Source organism: Marmota flaviventris, chromosome 18, assembly GCF_047511675.1.
Source record: "Marmota flaviventris isolate mMarFla1 chromosome 18, mMarFla1.hap1, whole genome shotgun sequence".
Classification (NCBI taxonomy): Eukaryota; Metazoa; Chordata; class Mammalia; order Rodentia; family Sciuridae; genus Marmota; species Marmota flaviventris.
In genome coordinates, this window is record NC_092515.1 from 10,120,296 (window position 1) to 10,140,227 (window position 19,932).

General features: G+C 51.6%; 2 protein-coding genes across 3 annotated transcripts in view; both read left to right on the top strand.

Moving 5' to 3' along the window:
- The window catches only part of Sympk (symplekin scaffold protein), a 33,262-nt gene extending 31,826 nt beyond the window's left edge, over positions 1-1,436 (top strand). Inside the window, exons 24-27 of one of the 2 annotated variants that reach the window (XM_027945986.2) lie at positions 62-238; positions 412-507; positions 789-1,112; positions 1,252-1,436. In XM_027945986.2, coding sequence (XP_027801787.2) covers positions 62-238; positions 412-507; positions 789-1,112; positions 1,252-1,389 — 735 coding nt within the window. In that variant the 3' untranslated portion in view covers positions 1,390-1,436. Of the gene's footprint in view, positions 1-61; positions 239-411; positions 508-788; positions 1,113-1,251 lie in introns of those variants that run through there. The other variant, XR_003584222.2, reaches the window with a different exon arrangement.
- A 290-nt stretch (positions 1,437-1,726) lies between these two features.
- On the top strand, positions 1,727-19,113 carry Rsph6a (radial spoke head 6 homolog A). The gene is made up of 6 exons (XM_027945954.2): positions 1,727-2,427; positions 5,384-5,624; positions 11,172-11,936; positions 14,558-14,702; positions 15,659-15,776; positions 18,876-19,113. The coding sequence occupies exons 1-6, from the start codon at positions 1,727-1,729 to the stop codon at positions 19,111-19,113; spliced, it is 2,208 nt and encodes a 735-aa protein (XP_027801755.2).
- Positions 19,114-19,932: the final 819 nt, after the last annotated feature.

Genomic DNA, 19,932 nt, shown 5'->3' on the forward strand with positions numbered 1-19,932 from the left:
CAGTTTCCACTGGGTGGCTGCCTGCGGCTCCTCCCAACAGCTCCCTCCCTACCTGGTCCAGGTGTGGAAGTATCCCAAAGTGTGGGAGGGCTTCATCAAGTGCTGCCAACGAACCAAGCCCCAGAGCTTCCAAGTCATTCTGCAGCTGCCACCCCAGCAGCTGGGAGCTGTCTTTGACAAGTGCCCTGAGCTCCGGGAGCCCCTGCTGGCCCACGTGCGCTCCTTCACCCCCCACCAGGTACCCCAGGGTGTGGATGGGTAGCTACAGGGGGGGGGGGCGGGGGCGGTATGATGGTGCAAAGGGATCCCTGCTGTGCCACAGAAGATCAAGGACTCTAGAGGTTTTGGGGGTGCCTAAGAGGGCCTCCGAGCCAGAGTTCTCCACAGCGCCTCCTCTTGCTCTTCACCTAGCAAGCACACATCCCCAACTCGATCATGACCATCTTGGAGGCCAGTGGCAAGCAAGAGCCAGAGGCCAAGGAGGCACCTGCAGGGTCCCTGGAAGAGGTGAGGGTCCTGCAGCCCACCAGTCTAGATTCCCCAACCCTGTCAATCCAAGCCGGCAAGAGCCTCCCACCTCCTCCTACCCTGAGAGGTGCCGGCTGCCTAGGCTACCTGTGTCAGCATACCCTCCTACTGAAAGAGGGCGGGCCCTTTTAATTGCTCACGATAAGACACTCCTGACCTAGCACCCTCCTTGCTCTCCGCAGCAGGGTAGTCTCTGACTCCTTTACCCCATCCTCTGCGAGCATCTCCCTGAGCTTCTGTGTGCCCCTCCCCATCCCCAGGACGACCTGGAACCCCTGGCTCTGGCCCCTGCTCCGGCCCCTCGGCCCCCTCAGGACCTCATCGGCCTGCGGCTGGCCCAGGAGAAGGCCTTAAAGCGGCAGCTAGAGGAGGAACAAAAGCTGAAGCCTGGAGGCTCGGGAGTCCCCGTGGCGTCTTCCTCGTCCTCAGCCCGACAGGGTCCTGCCCCCACGGAGGAAACCATGGATTTTCGGGAGGAGGGGCCTGAGTGCGAGACCCCGGCCATCTTCATCAGCATGGATGACGACTCTGGGCTGACCGAGGCCGCACTCCTGGACTCTAGTCTTGAGGGGCCCTTGCCTAAGGTAGGGGTGACGATCAGAGGTGCAATGGAAGACTCAAAGCTCGGGGTGAAGTGTATGCCAGGCCGGGGGAGTGGGGCGATGAGGGCTTTGGAGGTGCGACCACGCTCTTGATGTACTGTCCCTTGCTTTCTGCCACCAGGAAGCAGCAGCGGGCGGGCTGACCTCAAAGGAGGAGCGGAGCCCCCAGACCCTCGCCCCTGCGGGGGAAGACGCTGTGAAGACCCCTAGCCCCGCCACGGAAGAAGCGGGGGAGCCGGAAACCAAGGGGAACAGCTGACGGGGACGTGGGGGGCGGGCCGGGCCGGGCTGGGCGGTGGGTGCTTTGCCTTAAAAACAATAAAGGGAACGGTCTGGGCACGGGTGCCGTCTGCTCTCTGCCGCCCTGTGGGTGCCCTGTGGCCCTCGAAGCTGGAAGCCCCTGGTTGCGCCTGCGCACGCGCTGCTCGCGCTGCTCGTGGCGGGCTTCCCGCGCGGTTTAGTAACGGCCCGCCCCTCCAGACCTTAAAGGCCGGCGACCCTGGCTCCGCGGCAGCCGGGTGTGAACCCGCGGGCGACTGGTCTGGCCTTCCTGTTCTTAAGCCTTCCTTCTAGTCGTCTGCGCCCCCTTTCAAGCCATGGGGGACCCGCCGCCCAACCCTGAGGCCCCTTCCCAGCAGTCCTTGAGCCGGAGGGGCTCCCAGGCCCAGGAGCAGCGGCGCAGCTGGGACCCCTCGCAGGCCCAGGCTGCGTTCCGCAACGAGGTGCAGCAGGCCCTGCTGAACCAGCAAAGGGGCCGTCGGGGCAGTCGGGGCAGCCGGCCCAGTCAGGAGTTGCCGACGAGCCAGACCAACCTCCGCTGGTCACAGGGGGGCAACTTGCCCGAAGATGAGAACTTGCTGCTGTACCAAGCGGAGGAAGGCATAATGGGCGGCGTGGAGTACCAGCCCTCGAGTGCAGGCTTTCCCTTGCAGTTCCAGACCCGGACTTGCCTGGATGAAAGCAGAATCCCAGTGGAGGAACAAACCACCGACCTAATGCAGCAGCTGCAGCAGAGCCAAGGCGGCTTCTTCCAACAACTGGAATCCCCTGTCTACCAGGACCCTGGGGCCAATGTCTTGGGCCAGTACAGCATGTACCAGACAGATGACCCGCAGTTCATGCAAAACACAGAACATGGGCCCTACCTAAGGGATGACCCTGCCCTGCATTTCTCACCCTCTGAGATGGGCTTCATGAATTTCGGTATGGAGATGCCTGAGCCGCAGCCTCGGGAGCTGGCTGTGCAGAATGCCAAGGCCTACTTGCTGCAGACAAGCATCAGTTGCGACCTCAGCCTGTGAGAGGCGGCCAGGAGCCAGGGGTGGGGGACCCACACAGGGAGGGGCCTGCCTTGGCTGTGGGGTCTAAAGAGTCAAGCAGGGTTGTCCTCACGGGAAACCACTGACCCCTCCACGCATTAACAACTAGGAACTGAGGCAGATGGTAGCTAGCACATTTACCCCACACTCACCAGCACTTCTCACATTAGAATCTAGTTCTCACAGCTGACCTTAGTGCATCTCTGTCCCTGTTCCACAGAGGAGACTGAACCAAAGAAGTTAGGTTGATTGGACCAATATTACTCGGTTAGGATGCAGCAGAGCCAGGATTCCAGAAAAGGGATTTGGCTTCTGAGGCCCCTGTTCTTATCCATGCAATTTCCCTGCCCAAAGAAGGTACTTGCCAGAGGCACTTAGCTGAAGTCTCAGTACACCTCTCTGACTCCATTAGATACTCATGAAGTTCACTTCTAGCAAGATGAACAATAAACATTAAAAGATGGTGAGGTGATGGTAAAGGCTAAGGTGAGAAATAAGGCAAGGCATGGGGGATGGGATGTATGTTGACCAGGGGCCTGGAGGAGGGGAGGGCAGGCACTCCAGATCACTAGAGGGAGGGTGGTCCATGAATAGGGCACTGCAAAGGCAAAGGCGTGGAGGCCTGCTGTGTATGAGAAACACCTAAGAAGCTGTTTCTGGAACTAAGGGAGGAAAGGGAAGATTAGGAGGAAATGAGGCTGATGAAATAATGGGTCTTGCTGAAGCAAAGAGCTGATTCTACCCCTCCTGTGCTCAGAACTTGCAATGGTCCCTCATTGCCCTCAGGAGGTGTGGGCTGTCACTAGAGCCTTCAAGGTCCTCTAGTCACTACCCTCCTACCTCAGACCCTAGAATCCAGTCAAAATTAACTTCTTGGTGGTCCACCAACAAATCTCAACTCTTAGGAGCTTCAGGTTTCCTTCCTGAAAAGCCCTGGCTGGTCTCACCTCTTCTTACCAACTTACTCAGCTTTAGTGAGGGCCCTTCATTCTCCACCACGCTCAAGGCTGCCAACAAATTGGTCACAGGGGGGCAACCTCAAAGGAGGCTGACCTCAGTTCACACACCAGCAGCTTAAACTGACATGCTTTGAAATCAGACCAACCTACTTTCAGATGCTGACTATGCCACCATTGGGTGACCTCCTAACCTCAACTTTTCTAAGCCTTAGTGCCTAGTCTGGAGTGTGGAGATCCTCAGCTATTGTGCAGATTCAACATTTCTCTCAAGTGCCCATAGTGGTGCCTGGCTTTCAAGAATGGAAACCATTGCAATAATATTATCACTCTGTATTCCTTGAATCCTGAATCCCACAATCCCTACCACACAAAATCATCACTATGTTCTTCCAACATGCAAATAACCCGCATCTCAAGATCCTTGCACATTCCCAGTCATATCAGCAAACCATGACAGTTTTGCTACCCTTCCCAAACCTTTTTCTTTTTCATGCCTTATTGCATTGGCTATGATCTTATGAATGGTGTTACATGGAAATGGATAAAGTAGATGTTCTCATTCACAATCTCACAGGGGAAACTATAATTTTTCACCATTATATTTGGTATGTGTTGTAGATTACTTGTACCCTAACATCATAAAAAAAAACTATTCTTGGACTGGGAATGTAGCTCAGTGATAGAGTGCTTGCCTGGGTGAGAATCTGAATTCCATCCCCAGCGCTGAAAAAGAAAACTTTCTATTCCTAATTTGTTATATAAGATTTTTTAATTATGAAGAATTTCTCTGTACCAATTGAGGTGTTCTTATATATCCCCTTTCACATCTTAAATCTGATGAATTAGATTATTTAAATGTCACTCAAGCTTTGCAGTCTTATTAGCTCAATTTAATGGTGGCATGTCATCCTTTTTAGGAATTGCTGGATGCCATCTTCTAACACAGTCACATGTTGCTTAATGGTGGGGTTACTGTCTGAGACTTGTGCATCAGTTATTATTGTGCATGGAGTGTACTAAGCTACAAGGTCGCTAGGTGATATAATCTTAGGATACCATTGTCATATATATATACCCATTGTTGATGGAAACATCTTTGGGCCCAACTGAACTTTGCTTAGGATTTCAGCAACTTTTCCTTTCCCCTTGTGTCGTTGGGTCTTGGTATAAAGATTACATTAGGGGGCTGGGGATGTGGCTCAAGCGGTAGCGCGCTCGCCTGGCATGCGTGCGGCCCGGGTTCGATCCTCAGCACCACATACAAACAAAGATGTTGTGTCCGCCGAAAACTAAAAAATAAATATTAAAATTCTCTCTCTCTCTCTCTCTCTCTCTCTCTCTCTCTCTCTCTCTCTCCCTCCCTCTCTCACTCTATCTTTAGGAAAAAAAAAAAAAGATTACATTAGACTCATAATGTGTCTCGGAGCCTGTCCACCTGCTATTCCCTCTAACCAACACTCTCCTTGCCCCCCCCCAAAAAAAATCATCATTTACCCCCTAACTTCCTTCAGATCTCAGCTTAAATGCCACCTGGTGAGGCCTTCCTTGGCCTCTCTATTTAAAATTGCAAACCATCTCCCGTGCCTGGTAATCCCTACTTTATTTGTCTCCGTAGAAATTACTCCCCCATGCCAGGTGTGGTGGCGCACACCTGTGATCCTAGCACCTCAGGAGGCTGAGGCAGGAGAATCACAAGTTCAAAACCAGACCCTCAGCAACTTAGTGAGACCCTGTCTCAAAAAGGGGCGGGGGAGGAGGCTTGGGCTGGAACTCAGTAGTAAAGTGCCCCTGGATTCTAAAAACAACAAAGAAATTGCCACCCCATGGCTGGCACGATATATATTCTGCCTAGTGATCAATGGCGTCTCCATCGTCAGAAGGTCAGTTCCACAAGGGCAGGGATCTTTTCTCTTCCCTACTGTGTCTCCAGTGAACTGAATAGACTATGTCCTTCACTCCTCCCCACGGGAGGTAGGTACGAGCACCTGGTGAACCTGCTGACCAAGATCCTGAACCAGCGGCCCGAGGACCCCCTGTCGATCCTGGAGTCTCTGAACCGCACCACGCAGTGGGAGTGGTTCCACCCCAAGATGGACACGCTGCGGAATGACCCAGAGATGCAGCCCACCTACGAGATGGCAGAGAAGCAGAAGGCGTTGTTCAGTCGGGGCGGGGGCGGCGGCGGCGAGGGCGAGCAGGAGATGGAGGAGGAGGTGGTGAGTGAGCCAGTGGGGAGAGGCGTGCGGGGGGCGCCGTGGGAACCCAGGCATAGGGTGCGGCCTGGGCTGAGACCTGGCTGAGGCCAGAAGCGACTTCAGTCTGGTGTGTGGGTGGGCGGGGCGCAGAGCAGCTCCTCTGCTGCTCCTGGGGCGCGGTGGGAGCCTGGAAGCAGGGGAAAGGCCGGGCAGCTCCGCTGTTAGGTAGCTGACCCCCAGGATCTTGGTCACCACCGTCTCACTCTGGAGAAGGAGGCTGGTCTCGCCTACCACACCTTAGCCCCCACCTCCCTCTCCAGAGAATAACTGTGCCTTGGGACGTCTTCCTGAAACTCAGGGCCTCTGACTCTGAATCCATCGCTCCCCTTCCCCCAGCCTTAGTTCCCCGTGTGTCAACTAAGTCCTGCCAGGAACTCTTTCACGCGCGACTCGGTAACCTTCTGCCATCCACAGGTTTCCAGAATTAGATGATGCTTAAAATTTAGGTAAAATGTCCTTTCAGTTCAACAAACTTTTGTTTAGGATCTAAGAATCCTGACATCTTTAGTCGCTTGCTAAGGGATCCAGGAGTGTTGTCTTATTTTGAAACGACCCCGCAAGGCAGATGTTATTTATGATTCTCATTTTATGGAGTTAGAAACTGAGGTTCAGAGGGCACTCAACTAGAAAGTGCCCAAGAAAGGAAAAGGAAGGCGGGACCATGACCTCTAAAGTCCAGGCTGCAGCCTCTCTACACACGTAGATAAGGCTTGTGGGTCGGCCTGCTTGTACGTTTCTGATTCTAGGATTCTGCACACAGTGGGGTGGGAGGACGCAGGAACTGCACTGTGACAAATGAATGAATCCCTGGGTGAGCAGAGGGCACAAGAGAATCCAAGCGCTACGCCGGAAGGGTAGCTTTTAACTGCCCTGAAAATACGGGTTCAAATTTCAGACCACCACTTCACCCTCCTAGAACTACACCCGCTTCTAACCCACGTCCTTGGTGGCCCCACCTCCTAGAACGCTGTGCCCTCAGAGGCCCGCCCCCTTAGAACGCCACGGAAAGGGAGGCTTCACCCCTCAGGCCGCCTTTCCCTGAAGACCCGCCCCCGTTGATGGGTAAACGAGTGATGCTCCGCCCCTTTAGGATGCCTAGTTCTGGGAGACCCACCCCCTTGGAACTGCAGAGCTGGCCCCGGCGGGTGGCGCATGCCTGTTATCCCAGACACTCTGCATCGCAAATTCACACCAGTTTTAGCAATTAGCGGGACCCTCAGCAATTTACCAAAACCCTTTCTCAAAACAAGAAGGGAGCCCGGCGCGGTGGGGGACGCCTGTAATCCCAGCGCCTAGGGAGGCTGAGACAGGAGGATCCCGAGTTCAAAGCCAGCCTCGGCAATTTAGCGAGGCCCTTAGCAACTCAGTGAGACCCTGTCTCTAAGTAAAATACAAAATAGGGCTGGGGATGTGGCTCAGTGGTTAAATGCCCCTGAGTTCAATACCTGGTACCAACCAAAAGTGCTTGCCACTAGCCTTGCATGCACAAGGCCCTGGGTTCAATCCCCAGCACCACCACCAAAAAAAAAAAAAGAAGCAGCAGCAGCAGCCTGAGCATATATGGCTCAGTGATAAAGCACACCTGGGTGCAATCTGAAGTACCAAAAAAGAGAAAAACAAGAGTTCTCAATTTGGGTCAGTATATGGCAAAACAGTGATTAAGCGTTTTGTTTTTCTGTCTTGTCTGAGCAAATCTCTTAAATTCTCGCATTTTCTATTTCTTCCAAGTGGCTAGGTACACACAATCCCTAGAAGTATTTATAGAATAATTCATTCTTTTTCTCAAGTTTCTTGAAGTGCCACCGCCGGCTGTCTCCACCTCCGGAGCTGGCCAGCACTCTCCCTTGGGTGTTCCTTGCTTTACCTCAAAAGCTTCTTACTCTCAAGATGGCGGTATTCTTCCTGGAATTGTATTTCTTACTTTTTCTTTTCTTTCTTTTTTACTTTACCCTTAAAGACATCTCTCCCTTGTGATAGCCCACATTCTCCCTTGAATCTGTATCTGCTTTTCCTAAATAAATCGGGGCGCGGGGTGGAGAAAGAAAAAGAAAGGCTACCTGTAGCACTGTTTTCTCTGGGATGCACTCCGGTTTCCGGGTCGCTGCGTGCCTTTTGGCCCGCGCTGGGCTCCTCCTGTGCTGTGTGCATCTGTCTGGCAGCAGGGCTTGCTATTTTGGTAGCACACTTCCCATCCTGTACCCCTGTTTTGAAAAGTGTCTGACTCATCTCATTTATAATTTTAGACTAACTGTAGTTATTTTTTAAACCACATTCCAAAAACTAACACCTTACTGTACTTGTTTGACAAGGGAGATCATTTTAAGTTCAGAAACATATGATTCTGGAGAAATAGACACAAGTGGCTTGGACAAGATCCACCGTTGCCTCACACATCATAGCCAGGTGCTGACTGTCCAGGACTGGCAAAGTGGCTCCCCCCAGTGAAGGCGCACGGAACGCTGCCCTCCCCCTTCACTCAACCTCCCTCCCTGTTCTTCAACCAAGAGAGCAGTTCCTAGAATCAGAGCAGCCTGACCTAAACTCCGTCTCTGTCCACTGCAGTCAGCAAGGCTTATTTTTGGTGCAAGTGTTTGATTAAAGCAGTCCAAGCAGTTCAGCAAGATACCGTGGCTTGAATGTGTCTCTGCTTTCCTAAATACATCTTCGACTGCATCTCTGAAAACAAGAAGATTAAACAACAACAACAACAACACCTGGAAGTGGGCAGAGCTGGTGCAGAAGCCCTGCAAGGCCAGGAGGAACTTAGCTCTTTCCCACACCTGTGCCACCTTCTTCATCAGGTCCATGTTTCATTCCTGAGCCGGTCACTTTTTGATGCAAAGTGGCTACCACTGCCCCAGACATCCACACCTCCTTCCAGAAAAGGAGGGATATTTTGCTTGATTGTATGTCTCCCTCCTTTTTAAAAAAATCAGAGGGGCAAAAGTTTCCCAGAAGTGCCTCAGAAAGCTTCCACTGGCATCTCTTTGGCAGACAAGGTGGGTGGTGGAGGTGGAGAAGGGGTTGGGGACCGTTCTGGATTGAGCAGGAATTCAAGGGTAGGGACAGGGCTGGATCTCAGGCACAACTTGGAATCAGGGATCCCAATGGTCACATCACCTCTAGGCCTCTCTTCCCACCTCCGCTACTTTTTCTTTAGGCCAACTTGTCCTTCCACATGGTGGCATGGAGCCCCCAAACCCCCCAGTTGCACATTAACTTGTTAAAAATTCCACCCAGGGGCTGGGGACATGGCTCAGTGGTAGAACCCTTGCCTAGCACATGTGAGGCCCTGGGTTTAATCCTCAACACCACGTAAAAATAAATAAATAAACCTATTATTATTATTTTTTTTAATGCACCCAATTGCCACTAGGAATTCTTTTCTCCCAGATCCCAGGTGGTATTTTCCTGTGTATGGTAACTGGGAGAGAGAAAAAGGAACAAAGTCCGGGCCACAGAGTTGGGTAGGTTGACTGGGGAGCTAAGGCAGGAGGATCACGAGTTCAAAGCCAGCCTCAGCGAAAAAGTGAGGTGCTAAGCAACTCAGTGAGACCCTGTCTCTAAATAAATACAAAATATGGCTGGAGATGTGGCTCAGTGGTCCTGAGTTCAATCCCCAGTACCAAACAAACAACAACAACAACAAAAGTCCAGGCCAGGAAGTGGGGGGGGTGTGTGGAATAAGAGCTACAAACATGGCCTCTGGGGTCCGAACAGCTAAGTTCAAACCCAGTTGTCCCAGAAATGATTTCCGGGCAATGGGTGCCATTCATGCCATCTCTGCATCGAGCCACAGAGCAGGGTCTGATCTGCCATTTGGGAAACCCTGTGCATGGTGGGTTCATGGCCCCACCAAGCACATACCCCGAATAGTTGCCCACACCTAACCCTTCAACTTCCCTCCCTGCTGCAAGATGGCAAGTCATGGGGTTGGGTGTTGACTCTGCCTCCTGAGTTGCTGACGGCAACATGGGCTAGTGATTGAACTTTTGCATCATTTCAGATTGAGGGAAAATGCCAGAATCGGGCTGGGGATGTGGCTCAAGTGGTAGCGCGCTCACCTGGCATGCGTGCGGCCCCGGGTTCGATCCTCAGCACCACATACAAACAAAGATGTTGTGTCTGCCGATAACTAAAAATAAATAAATATTAAAATTCTCTCTCTCTCCCCCTCCCTGTCTCACTCTCTTTAAAAAAAAAAAAAAAAGAAAAAGAAATAATGATAATATAACAATAAGCCAGTGGCATGGATGAGCACTGCCTGCATTGAATGATGGTCACATGGTGTTAAAAAAAAAAAAAAAAAAAAAAGAAAATGCCAGAATCACTTTAAAAAGAATCGTCCTCCCAGAGTGTGAGTCAGGGAGTGGTCTCTCAGGCCTAGGACCACACAAGCCACCAGCAGCTGAGAGCCACATGTCGCAGTTCTTGCTGGTGCAGCTGTCCCCCCAGGCTGGCCAAAGGGCTGAGCCACTGGGTCCCTTGGGAGCCTGGCGAAGGAGGGTGTACTGAGGCACAGCTTGCAGACTGCACATGGGCTCTTACATTTCTGCCCTGAGCAAGACACACATCCCTCCTGCTGTTATTTCCACCTGTCAGAGGAAGTGGCAAGGGGGGGTGGGGATGGGGAGGGAGAGACTTCAAGCATCTGTAAACAGTAGTGTCACCCAGCAGACCTGGGAGGAAGATGGAGTCCATTGTCCATTTAAACACTGTGCTCCAAATTGAGTTTTTTGTTCTGTTTTGCTTTGTTTTTGTTTTGTTTTGTGGTGCTGGGGGTGAATCCAAGGCTCCCCCAGATGAAGCCTGGGCTCTACCACTGAGCCACACCTGGGCCCTCAAATATGAACTTTTAAAAAGTTTGGAGGCCAGATGTAGTGGTGGTGCACGCCTGTAATCCCTGCTTCTTGGGAGGCTGAGGCAGGAGGGCCGTGAGTTCAAATCCAGCCAATCCAGTCTCAGCAAAAGCAAGGGACTAAGCAACTCAGTGAGACCCTGTCTCTAAATAAAATACAAAAATAGGACTGAGGATGTGGCTCAGTGGCCGAGTGCCCTGAGTGCAATCCCCAGTAGCCCCCCCCCCAAAAAAAAAAGTTTGTATCTTCATCAAATGGGATTATTATTATTCAGCGCCTCACATTATTCAAATGTGGGTAGAATGTGTCCTCCAAATCTCACTGGATTCTGCTGGATTCCATTCTCAGCTCTTAAGTTGTTCTCACCCTTTCTGAGCCCCCCTCCCCAGGGCCCCTGGTCCCCATCCAAGCAGATGGTGGAGCAGGAGGCAGTGAGGGCAGGTCTTCCCGCTCCATCCTCTGACCTCGCTGATTCCTCAGTGTGGTTTTCTTTTCTACCAAGGGACATTCTCCCCAGGGACATCCCCTGAACTCACTGGCCAAAACTGCTATCATGAGCCCTTCAGCTTCATAGTGTTTTCGGTTGCTTGACTCCAGAGTCAGACAAGGGCGCAGAGAGCTTCAGCCTTCTTCCCTCCCGCCTCCGCAGGTCGAGACCGCGGTGCCCAACATCATGGAGGCCGCCTTCTACTTCGAACAGGCCGGGGTGGGCCTGAGCTCGGTGGAGAGTTTCCGCATTTTCCTGGCCCTGAAGCAGCTGGTGGAGCAGCAGCCCATCCACACGTGCCGCTTCTGGGGCAAGATCCTGGGGCTCCAGCGCAGCTACCTGGTGGCCGAGGTGGAGTTCCGGGAGGGCGAGGAGGAGGCCGAGGAGGAGGAGGTGGAGGAGCTGATGGAGGGCGGCGAGGTCGTGGAGGCGCACGGCGAGGAGGAGGGAGAGGAGGACGAGGAGAAGGCGGTGGACGTTATCCCCAAGCCCACGTGGAAGCCGCCGCCAGCCATCCCCAAGGAGGACAGCCGCACCGGCGCCAACAAGTACCTGTATTTTGTGTGCAACGAGCCGGGCCGGCCGTGGACCCGGCTGCCGCACGTCACCCCCGCGCAGATCGTGCACGCCCGCAAGATCAAGAAGTTCTTCACCGGCCACCTGGACGCGCCGGTCATCAGCTACCCGCCCTTCCCCGGCAACGAGGCCAATTACCTGCGCGCCCAGATCGCGCGCATCTCGGCCGCCACCCACATCAGCCCGCTAGGCTTCTACCAGTTTGGCGAGGAGGAGGGCGACGACGAGGAGGAGGGCGGCGCGGGCCGAGACTCATTTGAGGAGAACCCCGACTTTGAGGGCATCCCAGTGCTCGAGATGGTCGACTCCTTGGCCAACTGGGTGCACCACATGCAGCACATCCTGCCGCAGGTGAGGACCTGGGGCCCCACCCTCCACGCCCAGCGCAGAGCAGGGTGACTCAGGTGTAATCCGCAAAGGATCAAGCTGTTACCCTACTAGGCCTTGTGTTCAATAATACTCACCCACCCACCCATCCATCCATCATCCATCCCCCATCCATCTATCCATCCCTCATCCCCCTTACTCCCATCTATCCAGTCACCCACTCATCCATCCCCCAACTCATCCGTCCATCCATTCCCCACCCCCTACCCTCATCCATCCCCCACCCCCTACCTCCATCCATCCACTCACCCACCCATCCATCCCCCCACCCATCCATCCATCCATCCACCCATCTACCCACCCATCCACCATCCATCTTCCCATCCCTCCTTCCTTTATTCAACAGGCATTGGTTGATAATGCCCATTGGAAGTCCTTGGCACCAGAAACATTTTGAAGATCAGAATTTTTTCAGATTTTAAAAAGATGGTTCACTGCATGTACCATACATTATGTAACACATCAGGCAATGGGCAGGGGGACTCCAGCCCATAGTTGAATGCATCAATATTTCTGTAGCAAATTAGAGAAATTAGAGTAAACCTCTCATCAGCTCAGGTTGCTGCCAAAACACACACACACACACACACACACACACACACACAGAGTTACACACACACACACACACAGAGTTACACACACACACACACATAGAGTTAAACACTTTTTTTTTTGTACTAGGAATTGAACTCAAGCTCCCTCTACCCCTGAACTACATCCCCAGCCCTTTTTCTTTTTTCTTAATTTTTTTTCTTTTTGGATTGTTGATGGACAAAATACCTTTATTTTACTTATTTATTTTTTATGTGGTGTTGAGAATCGAACCCAGTGACTCGCATATGCTAGGCAAGTGCTCTACCAACTGAGCCACAAACACAGCCCCTTTTTTGTTTGTTAATTGAGACTGGGACTCCTGAAGTTTCTGAGGCTGGCCTTGAACTTGCAATCCCTTCTGCTTCATCCTCCCCGATAGCTGGGATTATAGGCGAGTACCCTGCTCCTGGCCTGCCAAATGACTGATGAAAAATTTTTTTCTTCTTTGTGGTGCTTAGAATCAAACCCAGGGTCTTGGGCTGCTAGGAAGTGCTCTTCCACGGAGCCACATCCCCAGCCTCCAAACATTTGTGGCATTCTGAGCTTTTTAGATTTTAAAGTGTGAGCCAAGGGTCATGGGTCTGCATTTATTGCATGCCTGGTACGTCCCAACTGTACATCATACATTTATTCATTTAAGGAAGCACCTGCTGCATGTGGGAGGAACTTTTAATTAATTAAACTGTTATTGACTTTATGGGGTTTTATTTTTTAATTGTAGACTTTATGTTTTATTGAATCTAAATAATTCCCTTTTTTGAATCCAAATAACCCTGTACTGGGTCAAATGACTCCTTTCCAGATCAGTACAACTGACCATTCCTATTCTATGGTGATGAGACAGGGATCTCTCTATGCTGTGCACTTGAGTTCATTCCTTCAAGAAGCATTCAGCTCTGGGCAGCGTGGTAGTGCACGCCTGTAATCCCAGTGGCTCAGGAGGCTGAGGCAGGAGAATCATGAGTTAATTCACAGCCAGCCTCAGCAAAAGCAAGGTACTAAGCAACTCAATGAAACCCTGTCTCTAAATAAAATATAAAACAGGGCTGGGGATGTGGCTCAGTGGTCAAGTGCCCCTGAGTTCAATCCCCCACCCCCTGCCAAAAAAGAAGCATTCAGTAAGTTAGGTGAGAGGCTCACACCTGCCATCCCAGGAACTTGGGAGGTTGAGGCAGGAGGATCGAATGTTGGAGGCCAGCCTTAGCAACTTAATGAGACCCTATCACAAAATTTAAAAAAGGGCTGGGGATGGAACTTAGTGGTAGAACAGCATGGGTTCCAATTCCAGCCCCCCACACACACAAAGAAGAAGAAGGAGAAGAGGAGGAAGTGGAAGTGTAAGCAGCAGCATTCTTTGGCTCTTGAGTGTCTGTGGAATCCAACAACAATCCAGTGACAGGCACACCTCCATTCCACAGACAAGCAGAGAGAGGACATGGGCTGCCAAGTGTTAGCCAATTGAGGGCAGAAATTTTAAGGTCTCTTTGCTCAAGGATGTGTTCCCAGCACCCAGAGCAGGGCCTGCATCTAGCAGCTGCTCATTAACTATATGATCAATTCCTGTAATCCCACAGACTAGGGAGGCTGACGCAGGAGGATCATAAGCCCAAGGCCAGCCTCAGCAGTTTAGCAAGGCCCTAAGCAACTTAGTGACACCCTGTCTCAAAATAAAAAGTAAAAAGGGCTGGGGATGTGATTCAGTGGTTAATTGCCCCTGGATTCTATCCCTGGTACAAAAAAAAGAACTATCAATAAGTGAATATGGGGGTCATAGTCAATGGTAGGTAGGAGGCTCCACCTCACTAGGATCATCTCTCGACTCTTTCTCCCCAGGCCCCTGGCCTGGGTAACTAATCCTGTCTTCCTGCCTGTACCTGGGTCCCTAAGGACAGGGCCAGTGTTCCAGTGTCCTGCCTGGCCCTCACCTCCAACCCTGGTGTAGGCTGGCCTCTGCCACTGGGGATGTCACCTGACCTTTCCTCCACCCCCAGGGCCGCTGCACTTGGGTGAACCCTTTGCAGAAGACAGAGGAGGAGGAAGAGCTGGGTGAGGAGGAAGAGAAGGCGGATGAGGGAATAGAGGAGGTGGAGCAGGAGGTCGGGCCCCCACTGCTGACGCCGCTCTCCGAGGATGCAGGTAGGGTTTTACCCGGAGCCTTGAGGAGGGCTGGGTAGGCAGACTGCCCAGGGCCATCCATCAGTGAGGCCATCTCTTCAGGTCTCAGTTGCTCTCATCTGTAAAATGGGCATCACGAACTGCCTCCCCATGGGTTATGGTAATGCAACCATATTTGGAATCACACCTGGCACCTGGCAATGGCCCTGATCTCAAGACATGGTCCTTTGAGTCCCATGTGGACTTGGGGGAGGGATATATGCTTAGGGAGGCCCCTGCAGAGGAGGCAAGACTTAGGCTGGACTTTGGATGAGTGAACAGGGATTTCTATCTTTTTTTTTTTTTTTTTTTTTTGTACCAAGGATTGAACCCAGGGTGCTTAGCCACTGAGCCCCATCCTCAGCCCCCCCTTTTTTTTAAAATTTTGAGACAGGGTCTTACTAAGTTGTTTAAGGCCTTGCTAAGTTGCTGATGCTGGCCTTGAACTCGTGATCTTCCTGCCCCAGCCTCCTGAGCCTCTGGTTATGCAGGAGTGCCACTATGCCCAGTGACAGGGATTTCTTGAGGTTGAGGTACCTGAAGGAAAGAGGAAGGAGAGGCTTGGACAGGGTAGGAGAGGGTGAGGGGACAGAGCCCAGATGTGAACCCATATTCCATGAGTCTGCAGCCTGCGCCCTGCCCTCAGCAGCTGGATCCACACTGATGACAGACCTAGGAGGGCCAGCTGGTGCCCGACACTGCAGCAGGTACACTGCAGACATTGTCACCAGGCCTCCCGGTCACCCTGCAAGATGAGTATCCCCATGTCCCTGAGGCCTAGGCAGAAGCCGAAGACTGTGCACTGGTTTGTGGCAGTTCCCCTGGGCCCTCCAGTCCTCCAGATTTGTTCCCTTCCTGTCCCCCACCTCCTCTGGAGGAGGCCGTGCAGGACACAGGGACCCCTGACCTCCCTATCACTCTCCGCTTCTTCACTGCAGAAATCATGCACCTGTCACCCTGGACCATCCGCCTGTCCTGCACCCTCTGTCCGCAGTACTCGGTGGCCGTGGTGCGCTCCAACCTCTGGCCAGGGGCCTACACCTACGCGAGTGGCAAGTAGGTCTTGTCCCTGTCCCTTCCAGCAGGAGACCCCCTAGGTATTCTTCAGAACCAGGGTAGGCAGGGAAGCTCATTAGGGTGGGAGAGCCCCTCAGGAGCCGCCAGGACTGACCTTCCCCAGCTCACAGGGGTTCCACTGGGGCTAAAATGAGACGTCCCGTGCTGGGCCAGTGCATGAGCCCACGGCCCCAGCTACTCCAGAGGCTGAGGCAGGAGGATATTGAGCCCACGAGTTCAAGGCCAGCCTGGGCAACAGAGACTCCACTCCAAACAAAACAAATGCCAGATGAAAGTATGAACCCCTTGGAGGAAAGAATGGAGGATCAGAGAGGGGAAGAGACTGGCCCAGGGCCACACTTGTGGGATATAAACCTGGATCTCTGACAGGGAGTCTCATCTCTGGGGGACCCGAATCCTCTCCTGGGTCCCCTGGATCTTCCAGTTAAGGGTCTTCTCTCTCTAGGGCAGAAATCTTTCCCACCAGGATCCTGCTTCAGTTGCTGTCAAAAGATGGGCAAACTGAAGTCACCCCTGCCTCCTCCCATCCTGGCTCCACACTCCCCTCAAGTTCCTCAGGGTGCTACCAGCCCTGTCCACCAGAGGGCAGGATGGTTTTCATAGATTTCCTTTTCCCCTATAAATGTGAACCTGGGCTGCAACCCCATGTTGTCACTGTGGGATTTCACATAACTTGATACTTTAACCACATCCTTTTCTCTCCCTCCCTCCCTCCCTCCCTCTCTCTCTCTGTACTAGAGATTGAACCCAGGAGCAATTTACCACTGGGCTACATCCCCAGCCCTTTTAATTTTTACTTTTGGGACAGGGTCTTGCCAAGTTGCTTAGGGCCTCGCTAAGTTGCTGAGGCTGGCCTCGAACTTGCCATCCTCCTGCCTTAGTCCCTGGAGTCGCTGCGAGTCGCATCACTGCGCCCAGCTCTTAACCACATTCTTGGCTATTATTTTTTTTCTTCTCCAGAAGCTTGGAAGAGGCACATTTGCTTTTGCCAAAAGGCTTCTTCTGATCACACCCTAATTTACCTACAGCCCTCTGAGTGCAAAAGTTCCAGAGTCTGAGCTCCACTTGCTCATCCATCCTCCTCCCCCATCCAACCACCAATTTCACTCACCCTCCCATTCAGCCGCCTAGTCTCCATCCATTATCCATCCACTTTTTTTTTTCTTTCATAAAGATTTGAGCCAGTCTGGTGAGATGCGCTGTCATTCCAGCGACTCAGAAAGTTGAAGCAGGAGGATCACAAGTTAGAGGCCAGCTTCAGCAACTTAACAAGACCTTGTCTCAAATTTAAAATAAAATAACAAAGAAAGAGCTAGGGATGTAGCTGTGTCTTAAAGTGCATGGGTTCAATCCCACTACCAAAAAGAAGAAAACCTTGAAGTAAACTATTTGCCAGCTATGTGCTGGACCCCAGGCCCCAGAGCAGATGGAGGGACACAGGCATTACTTGTACAACACTCCTTCCACCCCTCCCACCAAATACTCTGTGACAAAGTCTTGTAAGTGCCACCAGGAGAGTGCAGGGCCCACTGACAGTACCACACTGCCATTTTCCTAGGGCATCAGGGGATCAGGGAAGGAAAAACAACCCCCTTTGATCTGAACTCTGCAGGAAAAGAAAGAGGTGTCAGGGAGAGGCAGGCAAAAGGAGCCTCGGATCCCCAGCGTCCTGTTCTGTGGGTGGCAGACTCAGCCAGGATCTAGCTAAGATGCAAATTCTGGTTCTGTGTGTCTGGGATGGAGTCTGAGATTCCCCATTTCTATCAAGCTCCCTGGTGAGGCCAAACCTTCAAAGCTACTGGAGCCAGGACAGGCGGGGATTGGGGGGCTTCCAAGGAAGCCATGTGTTGGAAGGCTCTCAGAGAGCCCTGGAGAGTTGTCAAGAATGCTCTTGAGAATTGCAAAGCCATGAAAATAAGGTCAAAATAAAACTGCTCCTCCAGGGCCAGAGCCCTGTGTCTCTGTGTCTTTCTCTCTTGCTCCCTCTAGTTCTCTCTGCCCCCCTCCCTGTCTGTCTCTCCTTCTCCCTTAGTCCCCTCCTCTTGTCCTGTTTGCTCCTCTTTCCTTCTCTGGACAGGTAGAATTGGTAGAATGAGGATCAAGGATCCATTCTTGATTATTCAGCCTCTCAAGAGAACACTGACAGCAGGGCCACTTTGTCTTATTTATTTACTGCTGTGTCCCCAACACCTGGACCATTTTATTTAGGTTCAACATAAATAACATGAGCCACATGTGTAATTAAAAATTTTCTAGTAAAATAATCAGACAAAATGAATGTTAGTAACATATTTATCCTGAATATATGTTATAATTACTTGGTGATATCAATCATGAAATAATCATTAATGAGCTATTTTTCATTCTTGTTTCACACTAAGTCTTCAGAGTCTGTATACGCAGCATGTCTCAATCTGGATGCTACATTTTCATCAGAAAGACTTCACAACATTTACAGTTAAAAGAGGAGGTCCTTGTTCCCAAGTTGCTCCAGGCATACTAAGAAGTTTTCCAATAATGGAACTGAGTATCAGTTTTATTATTTAAATTGAAATTCACTAAAATTAAATAAAATCCACTTCAACCAACGACAGCAGAATCCCTTCGTCTCAGGCCTATCCACAAAACATGCTCTGGGACAGATCTTCTACTGAGTCATAAAACAAATCTCATTTGATATAAAAGGATTGAAATCATATAAAATATGTTTCCTGACCACCACAGAATGAAATTAGAAATCAGTAATAGAAGGAAACAGGAGAAATTCACAAATGTTCGACAAAACAAACAAACAAACAAAAAAAAAAAAAACATCTAAATCACAAATGAGTCAGAGAGGAAATCACAAAGCAACTTAAGAAATTAAATAAAATTTAAAATTCAGTTCTCCATTCCCAGTCGCCACTTTTGAAGCGCTCTATAGCCACAGGCGCTGGGTCTGTGCAGAATAGGTGCCCAGGGAATAGCTCAGAGAAACCCTGGGGGGCACCTTTCACCTGTCCCCTAGTGACTTTGAAATCCTGTGATGCCCACGCTTGCTCTCATCCTTAAATTTCGTGATATCTCGCTGCTCTCTAGGAAGTTTGAGAACCTCTACATTGGCTGGGGCCACAAGTACAGTCCCGACAACTTCAACCCGGCCCTGCCAGCCCCGACTCAGCAGGAGTACCCCAGCGGCCCGGAGATCACGGAGATGAACGACCCCACGGTGGAGGAGGAGCAGGCCCTCAAGGCTGCCCAGGAGCAGGCCCTGGCGGCCGCAGAGGAGGAGGAAGAAGATGAGGAGGAGGTCGAGGATGAGGACCTGGAAGACTGAGCCCCTTTCCCCAAGCAGGTAGACAGCAGCTTTCCCTTATATATAGTAAGTTTTGAGCTGTTTTCTCGCTACTGATTTGCTTCCCGCCCCTGGAGGGCAGAAAGGAAGCTTCTCAAAATAAACTCGGCCCCGCCCCCCCAGCAGGGCCAAGTCATTCATTCATCTGTTCACCACATTTGTTGACCTGGATGCCAAGCCAGGGCTCTGGGGCTCTTCTGGGGACACAGACATTGCCTGGTAGTCATTAAACAGGACTCCTGTCAGCCCAGTCCTGTGCCCAGGACACAGAGGTGACCAAGTAGCTCCAGCCTTGCCTTCCTGGGCTCAAACACTACACAAAAGACAGACAGTGGCAACTCAGATGATGGGGCTCAGAGGACTGACAGAGCTCCTGAGCAACTCTGATAGGGTCAAGAAAAGAATGGGGAAGGGCATTCCCAGAATAGGGAATGGCATGTGCAAAGCCCCAAGAGCAGGAGAGTATGATGTGATGTACTGAGGTACTTTCTCAAACATGTTTACATGGGACTTAGTGTGAAGGGGTAGTGGTGAGAGATAAGGTTAGAAAGAGAAATTGGCAGGGGCCAGATCACACAGGGCTTAACTTTACCCTGAGAGCACTAGGGATGGCAGGCGGTCACCAGCAATAGAAGGTCCTGAACATGTTTGTGTTTTAGAAAGATCCTTCTAAATGCCAGCCCCGGCCCTGCCAGCCCCCATTGGGAGGGTAGGTAGGGGTGACACAGCAGGCTGGGAAACCAGAAACAAGGTTGATGCAGGTGATGGGGGGGTCTCAGGAAGCCGAAGACGAGTTTGGAC

Bases quoted from the DNA above. Each gene is read 5' to 3' on its own strand.
- Rsph6a (XM_027945954.2), top strand. From the start codon at position 1,727: ATGGGGGACCCGCCGCCCAACCCTGAGGCCCCTTCCCAGCAGTCCTTG. The intron at 5,625-11,171 runs GTGAGTGAGCCA...CCGCCTCCGCAG, and splicing joins AGGAGATGGAGGAGGAGGTG to GTCGAGACCGCGGTGCCCAA. The intron at 14,703-15,658 runs GTAGGGTTTTAC...TCTTCACTGCAG, and splicing joins GCCGCTCTCCGAGGATGCAG to AAATCATGCACCTGTCACCC.